Genomic DNA, 13,044 nt, shown 5'->3' with positions numbered 1-13,044 from the left:
ATGCGTAACCAGGTGCGGTCGACCAATTTCTTTGCCCAACATGGCCCCATCAACCTGTTATGGGACGTTTTTGCGGAGATGATGAGAGCCTCAATTTTGTCGGGAATAATTCCACGCTACCAGCACCCCCCATTCATAAAAAAAAAGACGTTCGTTAAGCTTTTCCTTGACAAGTCGTCAAATGATTTCATTCCCAATTTTTACGAGACGGTTGACGGGCGCGACCGAGCTGGACCGGTTTCTACGGCTCATTCATCTCCGCCATTTGACGGAGTTTCTCTTCTGCTGTCTGCAGATGAAATCTCTCAAAGCAGAGGACACCTACGTAACGTATTTTTGAAAATTCTCTTGAAACATTCCTAGAACTTTGTTCAGGTGAATTTAACGACATAGTTCCAAAAAGTTTCCCATAAGCATTTCCATTGTACCCGTTAAATAGCAATTATTTCTGTTGTTTCCCACGAATTTAGCACAAATGACTTCAATGAACTATTAAAGGACGTCGCTGGGTATGTACGTACTTGCGAAGAAGTCCATTCATTAAAAACAAAACCAACTTTATTTTGATTCTTACAATAAATTATAAGCCACACCCTCGGAAAAGCCCCAAAGGTGAAAGCAAATGAAAGCTCTTCACCATCCACCAGCAGTCCCGTATACACACGTAGAAGAAGAGAGAAAACCTTGAAACGTCCATATAGACCTCCCCTTTCGCCCGTTTTTTTTCTGCCCACCTTCTCTTCGGTTCCAGCAGCAGCTTCCGCAGGAGTTGCAAGCTGAAAAAAAAGCAAAGGGCATAAAAGTGACCAGCTCTTCGGCAGTCCGGGTTACTTTTCGTTTGGGAGCCTTCCATGAACAACAGTCGGCAATGCCTTCCAACGAGAGCAGCGGCCGTCATCCGCTCAATGTAAAGTTCGTCCCCATTCCCGAAACACTCCCGGAGGATGGCCAATTCCGCCAGGATTTCCCTTCGTACACGGACGGACTGGTGGAAGCCTCGCCGGGCGGATACATCACCACCACTCAAGTGTTTGCCGAGAATGCCGAAAATATTTTCAATCTGAAACCGAGACCGGACGATGTCTTCGTTCTCACCTTCCCCAAATCAGGTAAACGAAAAAAACGCCAATTAATTAATTTTAAATGATGAAATAATTAAATTTAAATCTAAACTAGGGACGACATGGACTCAAGATCTTGTTTGGCTGCTGATGAACAACTGCGACTTTGAAAGGTCCAAAATACCATTAGTGATTCGCTCACCTTTTCTAGAGTAAGTCCCCACTTCATTATATAATTCTCATAATGATTGCAAAGTGGCGGAGAGAGGAAACTGTGTCGATTCATATTCTCTCTCTCTTTCAATCGACAGGATGAATTATTACGTGCCGAAAGCCCTGCAAGAGAAATACGAGCGCGACGCTATTATTAGGTTGGTTATTGATTTTTTAAAAACGATCATATCTGATCCATGGTGGAGTCGATCGATATGTTAAAACTGACATGGTCCATTTCTGTGTGTGTTGCAGCAAAATGAGATTGCCAGCTTTCCTGGTCGACCTGATGTACCGATTCAACATCATGGACATTGTGCGGCCGGCAGTGATGAAAATTATGAATCTGGTGGTGGGCGAGGCAGTGCGTGATTTGAATCAACTGGAGCGCATGAAATCACCCAGGGTTTTCAAAACTCACTTGCCACTTTACCTACTTCACCCCGAATTACTAGAAACCAGCAAGGTATATAATTTAAAATTCTATTTTTAGATTGAAAAGATTTGATACAAGCCCATTAGAGACAGTATAGTATCTAGGCTACACTTTCACATTCTTGGTAACTCTTGAAATCGATTGAATAATAATAATACCAGGTCGTCTACGTTGCTCGCAACCCAAAAGATGTCATCGTCTCCTACTTCCACTTTCACAAATTGATGAATCAACACAAATTCACCGGCGATCTCGAGTCGTTCGCCGACTACTTTATGAAAGACAGACGTAAAAATAATAATGTCACACCTTATTTCAAGTTTGCTGTCAAAGTTGATCTAACACATTTGCTTTGTCTATACTTTTAACAGTTTACTCTTCTCCCTATTTTCCGCATTTGCTCGACGCCTGGACAAAGAGACATCATCCCAATTTACTGTTCATCTTTTACGAGGATCTTAAAACAGTAACTTTCACTTGATTATGCAATTCTTTTGTTTTGGGTGTTTTTATACTCAACTTTTTTATTTCCCGCCCAGGATTTGAGAGGTGAAATCCAAAAGATTGGCCGTTTCCTGGGCAGATATCCCAACGAATACCAGCTCAACAAAATGGTCGAACATTTGCGCATCGACAAATTTGCCACCAACAAGTCCGTCAACTTTGAGCACTATAGGTGGCTGAATTTCATGAGCCCTGACGGTCGATTCATCCGCAATGGTGAGGTTTTGTTTTTGTTTCATTGGAATTTTTTCGGGAAAACCTGAAATTTTCATTATCATTTTTTAATAAACTCGTTTTGATTATATAACTTGTATGTTCGGTGATCATAGGTAAAACTGGCGACTGGAAGAACCACTTTTCACCGGAGCTCAACGCGCGGATAGAAGAATGGATGAAAGAGAATTTGAAAGACACTGATTTGAATTTCATCACAGAGCTGGAGCAGCAAGATTAAACAGCACCCATCTCTCACTATATATACAAAAGATATTTACATTTATACATAAATTACATTATTCTAAAACTATTTACATATTTTCTATGTAACGTGAATCATTATTATCGCGAATAAATATAGATCTCTTATTGACTCATAAATTATAATTTGTCGTTGTTTGCGTGAAGTGATGAGAGATTTGCATTATGCATCATCGAAGCTTTCACTTTGTTTGCTTTTGAAACTGTCACAATCTATTTTTGCAGCGTTCACATTATCGCGTTTTTGAATTTATTTGAAAGTGTTTCTTTCATGGAACAAACATTTGCGAATGATTTGGCTCAGCTTTAAAAAATGCAAGGTCATGCTGCCATATGGAATGACGTCAGTTAGTTTTGGGCCAGACATTGTGCAAATCTCTTACGTAGACTAAAAGGCATGCGGCTAGTAGAGCTACTCCAGATTCCTAGACGACTATCTTCACGTGGCCCTAGACACGTATAATAATTGTGAAGGCGTGGCTGTTCCAGATTACTTTATTTTTCCATTCATCTGTCTATGGCCGAGAGATGGCGCTGTGGCACGACCTGAATGTGTGTCATTCTTTTAGCCTTTTGTGGAGTTCATCGATCTCGAGTTTCTACTAGAAGTTGAGAAAAATATTTTTAACGTCTGCACCTCTCACCATCGTTCAAAAAAAGCACGGAGGAGCAAATACAAAGCAAAGTTTCGTCCATTCATACCAAAAACAGGTTAGTAGTATACTTATTGTAGAAACGATACCTTGTGCATCTATATGTTCGTCTAGGACAATAACCAAAAAAAGTATATGATCCTATATGCACTGGTGTTTATGACTGTTATTTACTGAAAGAGAAAATGAGCCTATGGCCATTGAAGCTACTTTTTTTGTTGCGTGAATTCCGTGTTTAGTTTCGTGACAGTATTATCTAACTTTTGGCTTTACTACAGTAAAATCACAGCCGATGATGACTTCCCGTGTAAATGCAACAACAACCTAGAGTTCACTCTAGGCTATATATGACGCCATAAAATGACTAGAATGGCATCACTTGCATTTGTGGTCTAAATACAATACTGAGAAAGGGAAACATGGATCGGCGGATAAACACGGAATTTAGGACAGAAGACGGGCGTGAAAATTTTCTTTTTTATGCCTCCGGCCTGACAACATCATATGATGGGAGAAAAACAAAACGAAAGGTAAGCACGAACTTTCCATTTCTTGTTTTAACTTGTAGATTCAGCCAAACAAACCCACACACGTAGTTGGTCACTTATGCAGTACAATGACAAGCTCACCACATATATAACATGATGCATTAAAGAAGCAAATATGTTCATTATATCGCCATTCCCTTTCACGAATTTTTACGGTGAACGAAAGACTAAAACTTAAAACGAAGCAGACAATTCTTCCATTATAGCTTGAGATCCACATGCGTTTTTAAAAAGTTATCCTATTGAAAAAAATGTAGATTTTTATCGACTTTTTTCCTGATCATTTCCTTGCCAATAATTTTGAAACGGCTCATTGAACTGACACATTCACGACCATAAATTCTCGCGTGTTTTTATTTCACAGCTCTTCGTGACTCGGAGGTGCTATTTTATTGTTTATAGAGCCGAGATCATCGAGCTGGGTTTTTCCAATAATGAAACAATAGTCAATGATGTTACGTGTAAGCTGTAAGCTACAATAAAATGTTTGCGGGCTGGTTCTAAAGAGATAGACGTAGCATAGATTCATTGAATCAGAACTATTGACGTTGGACTACTGAAAATTTGTGTTTGGCAGGAACATTTTGTTTTTTTTACAAAAGCTTATTTGTTTTCTAATATTTTGAGTTAAAGGGTTATTTAGTGTACATCTGCATGAGTGCCTAAATCATTGCCAGTCTTTGAAACTGTAATAGTTGTTCTTTTCGTAAACATTTGCTGCGTTTGCGCATTTATTGCATTGATTTCCCTTCCAAAGAGAGATTCATTTCCAAGGAAATGGCTGGCCAAACGACTAGTACCGGTATATATTTTCAAACTATTTTTGGCGCCCTAAACTAGCTGTTTATGATGAGTAATAAGGAAAGTGAATAGAGAGGTTGACGAATGTGTGAAAAGAAGAAAAAATGACACGCAATGTGTAACCATTACCATATGAATTTTCGAAATTTTACGATTGAAAATTCGACCATCAATTCTAGCCCTTATATAATACCGATACTATGGATAATATAGGTCTAGCTTTTCCAAATGCTGCCCATTATCTTCAGATGTCACTGCATCCTACTTTCACTATCGCAGATTAATGCACTTTCAGAAATTCGTCTTGACGTTCTGGATACTTTTGCCAAATGCATTATGGTCATCCAAGGTTCTTTAGATTTGATTTTCACTCTCCTTGGTCTACTTGAACATAGTTTACCGTATTTTCTCGACTCAGCAGTTTGACAGTGGACATTGTTCCCATTGCGTAGTGCATTTGTGTAGCAACACAATAGCCCACATAAAGCTAGATATTATGAAATGCTTAATCAAGTTTAAATCAAAGCGCTGTGTGTTCAGATGTGTATGCAACATGTAAACCCCTATGCATTGTACAGGTGTAGAGAAATCTCTAATGGAAAGTTCGACACTTTTATGTCGAGCCTAGAGCTGATGACGGTGTCCTCGAACTGAGGTTGTATGTACTGCGTTTCTATAAGGCTTTCATCACACACCGTATAATTAATTTGAAACACAGGAAACATAGAAACAAGAAATTGAGCAAGTCCTGACTGATGTCAGCGCCGTGCTAATCATCTTGCGGTATGATCAATACATGCGAACAAGCAAGACGACTCTAATTATATGGCTTGGTTGCCATTGGGTGTAGAGTGATTGGCTGTAGTATCGTACGGAACGTCAAGTGTTTCGAATCAACACTATATACCCTTGATTTATCCTACCAGGTTCGACAATGAACAATGTAGAGAGGTTTATTTCTTATTTTTTCAAGAAGTATTTGTAACGAAAACTGCTGGATGTTTTATTTAACATTTTCATTAGGTTTCATTCTTGTTCACTGTGTTAAATCGAACTTGTTAAGAAATGACTGAATTGCCAGTTTCTTCTCGATTATCTAAACATTTTCAGGAATGGGATTTCCTGCTGCGCATATTTTCCGTAAAGTCTATCGGAAAAATAGTTCTTGAACACGTTTTCATCCCTTTTTCACTATCGATTTTCACATCTTTCTCTTTATATAAAAACTGGGCTGTCTATGGCCCCATGTTTACTGTATTTTTCCTAATATTTTATTCCAGAAGGAAAGAAAAATACGAAATGCGGAAGACATTAGGAATTTCTGTCTGCTCGTCTCCATCACCGACTATTAGAGTTTCACGTCAAGAAAACTGTGACGAGAAAGCGACTACATGGTCGAACTAATAGCAAAATAATTTTACAAGCGTTTCTATTGTACTTTTAGTGTGACACGTCAATGACGTGAACAATTTCAAAGTAAAGCTTCGATTCGAATTATAACCCTAAAGTTTTGATTATCAATCATTATGAGCAATAAGAAAATTTTTTTGGTAAAAGTCAAAAATTGTACTTTGATTTATAAAGGTTTAAAATAATTTTGACAGGTAATTTTAATCTAAGGAACTAAGGAAGTCCTTTTGGGCTTTCGTTTGTGCTGTTTGTGCTGGGTAGGGTCTCGTTGGTTTCTATCATTTACCGTTAGATGGTGTTTGTTTATCATCGGTCTAGCAGACGATCTTTTCGTTTTTTTTTACGGCAGTTGACGTTATTGTCAATTTTTGATACAGATGCATTCAATCATTTCTTATATTGAATCATTTGTTCTGGCATTGTAACTTAGCCTGTTCCATATTCAGCAAGGTGAATTGTTAAAATTCCTGTGTGGTGCTAGTATAAAAATGTCCGTCTCACTTGATATCCGCCTCAAGAAACCGAGCAAGATATACAGAGAAGGAGTATGTACGAACATTAGAAACAGGACATAAATTGTTCCGTGTCATTAATTTGTTTATACAAAACAATAGGAATCTGTCAGTGGCGTCGTAGTTATTTCTTGCTCAACGGAAACGCGTCACGAGGGCGTAAATCTAACAGTTGAAGGAATTGTCAACCTTGAACTGAGCTCTAAATGTATTGGTCAGTATGAGTCTTTCTACAATTCTGTTAAGGTGTGTGTTTCACTTGTTTTTTTTTTTTTTTTTTTGTATGTGGCCTGAATGAGAAAAACTTAATTTCTGTGTTTTATGTTTTTAGCCAATGCAGCTCTTGCTGAATTCTTTCCCAATTTGCAAAGGTTCTGGTAAATTTCCCCATGGAACGACTGAGATTCCTTTTGTATTCAATCTTCAGGGAGGTCAGACAAGAGTATTGCATGAGACATATCATGGTGTCTTCATTAATATCCAATACTTTATGAAAGTGGACATGAAGCGTGGATTGTTGGCCAAGGATCTTGATAAATCATGTGAATTTATTGTTGAATCTTTGGTGAGTGTTTTGTGTGTTAGATATATTGTAATTCCATTAGTTTATGTTCTTTCATTTTTATTTTTCAGGCCAGAAGTGCTGAAAAAGCCATACTAAAACCTATTGACTTTGTGATAGTTCCAGAATCTGTGCAAAAGTTAAAAAGGAAATATAATGTTCCTAATTTTAAAATAACTGGGAAACTAGACTCATTAGTTTGCAGTATTTCTAACCCTTTCACAGGAGAGGTATGATCATTGTTTCTGAAATTTGACATCTCTTTAACATGTGCATTTTTTTTCTAGATAACTATTGAATCCTGCGATGAGAAAATTAAATCCATAGAAATTCAGCTAGTCAGAGTAGAGACGTGTGGCTGTGCAGATGGTTATTCAAAAGATGGTAATTTTTCCAAAGATATGAGTTTAGGTTGATTGATTGACTTAATTATGGTATTTGTTAATAGCCACCGAGATACAAAACATTCAAATTGGTAAGGTATTGAATTATGAATCTTTTATGGTCGTTAAATGTTCTGTTCTCTATTCAATATTAGGTGACGGCGATGTCGTTCGGAAAGTGCCGATACCTATTTACATGGTTTTCCCTCGTCTCTTTACTTGCCCCACATTGAGCACTGCTAACTTTAAACTCGGTAATCCTTTATTGCTTCATTTTCGAAAAATTTCTGGAATGTCCTGAAAGTTTTTGCCCATACAGAATTCGAAGTCAACATTTCGGTTGTGTTTGAAGACAACCATCTCGTTTCCGAAAACTTCCCAATATACATCACTCGGTTTTGAACAAAGTATGTAATCATATACCAAGTTGGAAGAAAAAGCGCAGAAAAGCTGTCGTGCCTCATCATTCCTTTCTTTTGCGTCGTTCGCGTTGATGCCTCACAAGTATATATGTTTTTATCATTCTCTCCAAAAGAAGTTAATATGAATATTAAAACAAGAAAAGAAAGACATTGACGGATATTTAAGATCGTTTTACTCAACCTGTCTCGGTGTAAGCAGTAATACGCGTAATTCAAACTAATTTCATTTGTTTTTACCAAAGGCGAATCTCATGTCGCGTTGGTGTTGTCATTTAAGTTTGCTCGTCTCATCGTTTCATTGAGCTCATCAAATGTAACGTGATAAATGAGAGGGAACTCTATGCGTTTCTTCAAGTTCTTGAGCTCGGTTTAGGTAATTAATTATTTGGGGTAATATCGTGGGTCTGGGTAATGACAAGTATGCGAAAGAAACATTTTCGTCAAACAGTGGAACAACGGCTGTGGCCTTTACCATTATATTTCTAGACAACAGAGCGTGGGGGTATATATCAAGACAACGATTCAGGCCTATAAGAGAACAATGATTTAATATAATTATAATGGCCTGCCAGCCTCGAGAACGGTAATGGACTTATGCTAGGAAATCTGCAGTGGGTAATCGTACGCCTTTTCACACTTCAGAGGTGAACTACTGAACCAAAGTCGAGAACCGCAGTAAAGCGCTATGCCACTATCCCTATCCCAAAAAAGATTTTTTTGCACTTGGTTAAAGAAATTTATTTAATGGAAGTTTCCTTTGAAAAATGTGAAAAATCTTCAACTATTAGATATTACTGAAGCGATGGAACGATGAAACCCGACATTCCGTGAATTTGCCATATACTTGGTTTTTAAGTCATTATGCACACTATTTTTATTGCCAACGACATTTCTATTTTTTATTTGCTGTCAGCTGTGACAGCACACAGCTAATACAAATTTCTCAAGTGAAAGTTGGTAGACTGCAATCTTCGTTTTTTTTTATTGTTGCATGTGTTTACCAACGAGGACTCTTTGGTAATAATAAAAAAGTTATAGCAGTCATTTCGTTATAAATTATTTTTGCCATTTATACGGGGATTCCGTGCATCTATGGGAGAAATTAGACTTCCTGCCAGCATGTGGTCGAAAGGCTTTCTTAACTCTTACCGCTTAAGATTGGACGTTTCTAACTTCCAGGCTTGTCTAGTCTTTTGCTTTTTTTTGTATTTGGCTGTCCATTACCATTTTCATGCATCTCTTTGTTATTTCAATTAAGCTTTGGTTGACTATTTATAAAAAAATAAAATTCCGTAAATCTGTTATAATCAATAAATATGACGTGGTGGCCGAGTGGTTAAGGCGACAGACTGCTAATCTGTTGTGCTCTGCACGCATGAGTTCGAGTCTCATCCACGTCGTATAAAGTCTAGTTCCAAACAAATTTTTACATTTTTGTAGAAATAATTTAAGAAATTGATTCTTTTCGTAATTTTTGTTCGTTTACTTGCCTTTGGTTGGTTGTGTTAGAGAATCGGTTATAACCACTTAACAACAATCAACATTCATTGACTATTAAGGTGACTCAATTGTTTCTTTGATGCTTGAAAAATTAACTAGTTTCTTTACCTCAATGCATATACATTCTCTCTCTGGTCTATGTGTATTAAAAAAAGTTATAATAAATGATAAATCCCAATATCCCAATATTATCGATGAGTCGACGTGGACATATCTAGACAACGAAGGGGGGAATCGGGAATGCTTGAACAACGGTCATAGAAATATTACATAGGAATAATCCATTGTCTTTGATCAGAGATTTTTCGTTTGCTACCCACTTTTAATAAGTGAATTTTTCTTTTTGAATCCAGCCGCCATTAATTATACGAATTTCCTGGTGGAGGAATTACGAACTGCTCATTCCATTCCAATCTCATTTCATCCGTCGTCTGCTCTAATATATTCACGCGTCACGCGTGTTTGTTGTTTGAGAAATATTCTTCAGTCGCTCAGTGTCAGCCTCAGCCTTGTAGTCTATGGCCATACGCTTCACAACCCCACACACACCCAATTAAACTGTGTGACAGTATATTTTGCCTGAAATAGCATGAATTCTAATCTCCAGTCTACATGGGAATTCAATCTCAAAAGTTCCGTTTCATACCGAGCAAATTATGTTTCAGAAATCCTGGAACTCCTTGGTCCCAGACTTCATTTCCAGTCCGATCTGACTTCAACCCTAATAGAAATTCTTCATATTTAGCCATAATTGCTGGTCAAGGTACTGCAAATTAATTCGTTTTCCACATATAAAAGCTGCTGTATTATTTAATTTTTTACACTAGGGGTTCCATGTTCTAGCAGTCAGGCAACATTTACTAATGGTTGCTCAGTAAGCAGTCTAGGAGAATCGGACAGCTCTTCCACAATTTCGTTGGATAGATCTACAGTTCGTGAATCACCTGAAAGTGAAAAAGGTGCTCAAGGACCTCCTAGGGAGTCTAATGACACTGAAAAAACGGACAAAGACAAAATAAAAACTCACTCAAGGTATTTAGTATTCGGTTCTTCTTAAAATCTTTATGTAAAAATGTTTTAAACATTTTTCTCTTGTTTAGAAATGCCAGCCTTATAATTTATAACACACCAGTTATACGTTACACCAAGTTACAACCGGACGAAGTAAAGGAAGTAGGCCTACTTTTGTGCCTGATGTACGTCCTGACACACGCCGACGAGGGAGCATTAATTGCATGGTACAAGCATTAATTGGTGGCACAATGCCTCGCAGCATTACCTTATTTGCTTCTTCCATGTATTAGAACTGAGTTTGAGACAGTTCAAATGGGAAGAAAGCGTTTTGGGATTATGGGTGACGGAAATTCATCTATATCCTCAACTCTTCCGCCTCGCGTTCCTTCACCTGTGTTTGGATACAGACCATCAACATGCTACGAACATGCTACGAACCCGACGTAGGTAATATTACTTATACAGTATAATGAATGCTTTTCTTTCAGCATTTTTAATGTAGTTATTTTAAAATCCAGGTTCTTGTTCGCAATTTCGGATGGCGACAGCACTTACCGATCTTTATTAGAATCAAATTTGACAATCGAGGTTGGCCTGATAGTTCTTGATGCAGTAGGTCTCTTCTGCCTTCATTTCAAGGAGGCGTTACTGAGTGAAGATGGGGATAGCCCCTTAAATGAGAAAAGTTTTAGACATCTACCTGTCGTTCCTTCAAATCGGTCTGAAAGTCTTTCGAAGCACGTGTTCACAGCTCTGCTGGCAATCATCAATAGTTTTCCTCTAGCACTTTACCAAGGTATCGTCTTTATTTTATTTGACCAATTTCACACATTATTTACCATTTTCTGTTATGACTATAGGTAATGCTTGGCTTTGCGGTCGCTTATGAGCTGTTACGGTGCTGTGCTAGTAAATTGTCATTGGTGCGACAAGAAGCTTGCGCCGTCCTTTACTTGCTAATGCGTAGCAACTTCGAGTGCAGTGGGCAAAAAGCCTTAACAGGAGTTCACCTGCAGGTGATCATTTCTGTTTCCCAGTTGCTTGGAGAAATTGGTGGTTTGAATAGCAGTCGCTTTGGAGAGAGTCTCAATGTCATAAACGGATTCGCAAGCAGCGATAAAGCCATGCAATCTACTGGTAGGTTTCAAACTTGTATCGTCATCTTGAAGTAATGTACTCATATAATAATTTATTCGTTGCAGTTTTCCCCGGGGAAGTTCGTGACTTGACAAAGAGGGCACAGACGGTACTTAGAGCAACTTTACAGATGCGCCAACAAGCCCAAGACCCCGAACTGCTTATTGATCTGCAGCATACTCACTCTTGCTAATTCATATTCTGCCACGCCTGAACTAAGAAAAACTTGGTTGGAAACAATTGCTCGTCATCATACTCGCTTGGGGAATTGGTCCGAAGTAGCCCAGTGCCGAATTCATGTAACAGCTCTCATAACCGAGTACCTGTACCGGAGAGGTCTCCGACAACAGGGATGCAAAACCTTTAGTTCCTTGTCACCTAATATTGTTCAAGATGAGAGCAACCTTCGTTTAGTCACAGGTTTAAATCTAAGGCGCATATTAATTCAAATATTAAAATTATTTAATGATGAATTAACTCTTTTTTTTTTCAGGAATCCATGATACTCAGTATGACGAAGCCATGCTACTCGAACAGTTGGAAGAAATGTAGCCGTGCGGTAGAAAAAGCTGAACGCTACGAAATGCAACTCGAAATTTACCGACTTATTGTACCAACTTATGAAAAACAGAGGGACTGCGTTGCATTAGCTGAGTGTTTTGGTGTCCTTTCCCAGGCGTGTTCTCGAGCCAATGAAGTAAATCGAACTGGGAAACGGTTGCTTGCTGGTATTTAGGCCTACTACCGAGTTGTACTGTATGGAAAAGTATTTCATTGGCTCCGTCAGTAGGTGGCTAAAATCAAGTTGTCCCCCAGCCGCCAGATGACGCGAGTGTCTTTGAGAAGTCATTGTTAGTCTTAGTTGAATCATGAGGTTCTGAGAGAAAGAGTCGCCATTTTTAAACCTTTTTATTTTAGTGAGGTTTTGAATTTTGATGTTGGCTTAATTAGCTGGATTGCCACTTGTGAGGCGTGGCGTTAGAATGTGATGGTTTTAGTTGGTAAGGGTTGGCGGTTCGTGAGCTTGCTATTATTCTTGGTATAATTGATGCGATTAAATTGCATTGCATGTGCAGTGAAAGTGGCCTGAAAGCATGCTGAAAGTGTTTAATTTCATTTTTATTTGTGGACGAATTTTGATGCTGAAAGACTTGGAAACCATGCTGTCGACCACATCGAGAAGCTGAGTAACATTCTGCTTTTACAATGGTAAAATTAACAATTAAACTGATTGAAATATATGTGGATCATAACATTTGCAATGTTTGATTGCAGGCACCTCTTAATAAAGGAACTTAAGCCATCCAATATAGGACTTCCATCAAATCGTGCAGGCTGCATGGAAGTCGCATTTACCTTTGCTGTGAACATCATGAACACATACACTATTTGAAGGTGACAATCTTATCCA

The 13,044-nt window shown here is 38.2% G+C and overlaps 2 protein-coding genes, 1 long non-coding RNA gene and 1 other non-coding gene across 5 annotated transcripts; 3 read left to right on the top strand and 1 right to left on the bottom strand.

Moving 5' to 3' along the window:
• The first annotated feature begins 731 nt into the window (after positions 1-731).
• Positions 732-2,803, top strand: LOC124203173 (sulfotransferase 1B1-like). Its single transcript, XM_046599839.1, has 8 exons — positions 732-1,109; positions 1,177-1,273; positions 1,373-1,432; positions 1,530-1,740; positions 1,872-1,998; positions 2,082-2,176; positions 2,250-2,430; positions 2,544-2,803. Exons 1-8 carry the CDS (start codon positions 869-871, stop codon positions 2,666-2,668), a joined length of 1,137 nt encoding a protein of 378 aa, XP_046455795.1. The 5' UTR covers positions 732-868; the 3' UTR covers positions 2,669-2,803.
• A 455-nt stretch (positions 2,804-3,258) lies between these two features.
• Positions 3,259-8,142, top strand: LOC124201896 (vacuolar protein sorting-associated protein 26C-like). Of its 2 annotated transcripts, none has more exons than XM_046598150.1 (8): positions 3,259-3,402; positions 3,623-3,874; positions 6,947-7,180; positions 7,249-7,407; positions 7,465-7,561; positions 7,626-7,652; positions 7,716-7,814; positions 7,880-8,142. In XM_046598150.1, exons 2-8 carry the CDS (start codon positions 3,764-3,766, stop codon positions 7,960-7,962), a joined length of 810 nt encoding a protein of 269 aa, XP_046454106.1. In that variant the 5' UTR covers positions 3,259-3,402; positions 3,623-3,763; the 3' UTR covers positions 7,963-8,142. The 2 variants fall into 2 exon arrangements, with proteins under 2 accessions (XP_046454106.1, XP_046454105.1); XM_046598149.1 differs by lacking the exons at positions 3,259-3,402; positions 3,623-3,874 and adding exons at positions 6,415-6,648; positions 6,718-6,861.
• Positions 8,143-9,300: 1,158 nt separating this feature from the next.
• On the top strand, positions 9,301-9,382 carry Trnas-gcu. The gene has a single exon. It is a non-coding gene; the product is annotated as a tRNA-Ser (tRNA).
• An 882-nt stretch (positions 9,383-10,264) lies between these two features.
• On the bottom strand, positions 10,265-10,600 carry LOC124201897. Its single transcript, XR_006877746.1, has 2 exons — positions 10,510-10,600; positions 10,265-10,426 (listed from the first exon to the last, which is right to left on the bottom strand). It is a non-coding gene; the product is annotated as an uncharacterized LOC124201897 (long non-coding RNA).
• Positions 10,601-13,044: the final 2,444 nt, after the last annotated feature.

The sequence above is a fragment of the Daphnia pulex genome, chromosome 9 (genome assembly GCF_021134715.1).
Source record: "Daphnia pulex isolate KAP4 chromosome 9, ASM2113471v1".
In the NCBI taxonomy this organism is placed as follows: Eukaryota; Metazoa; Arthropoda; class Branchiopoda; order Diplostraca; family Daphniidae; genus Daphnia; species Daphnia pulex.
The sequence above is the reverse complement of the archived record's forward strand: the minus strand, read 5'-3'. Positions and strand labels throughout refer to the sequence as shown.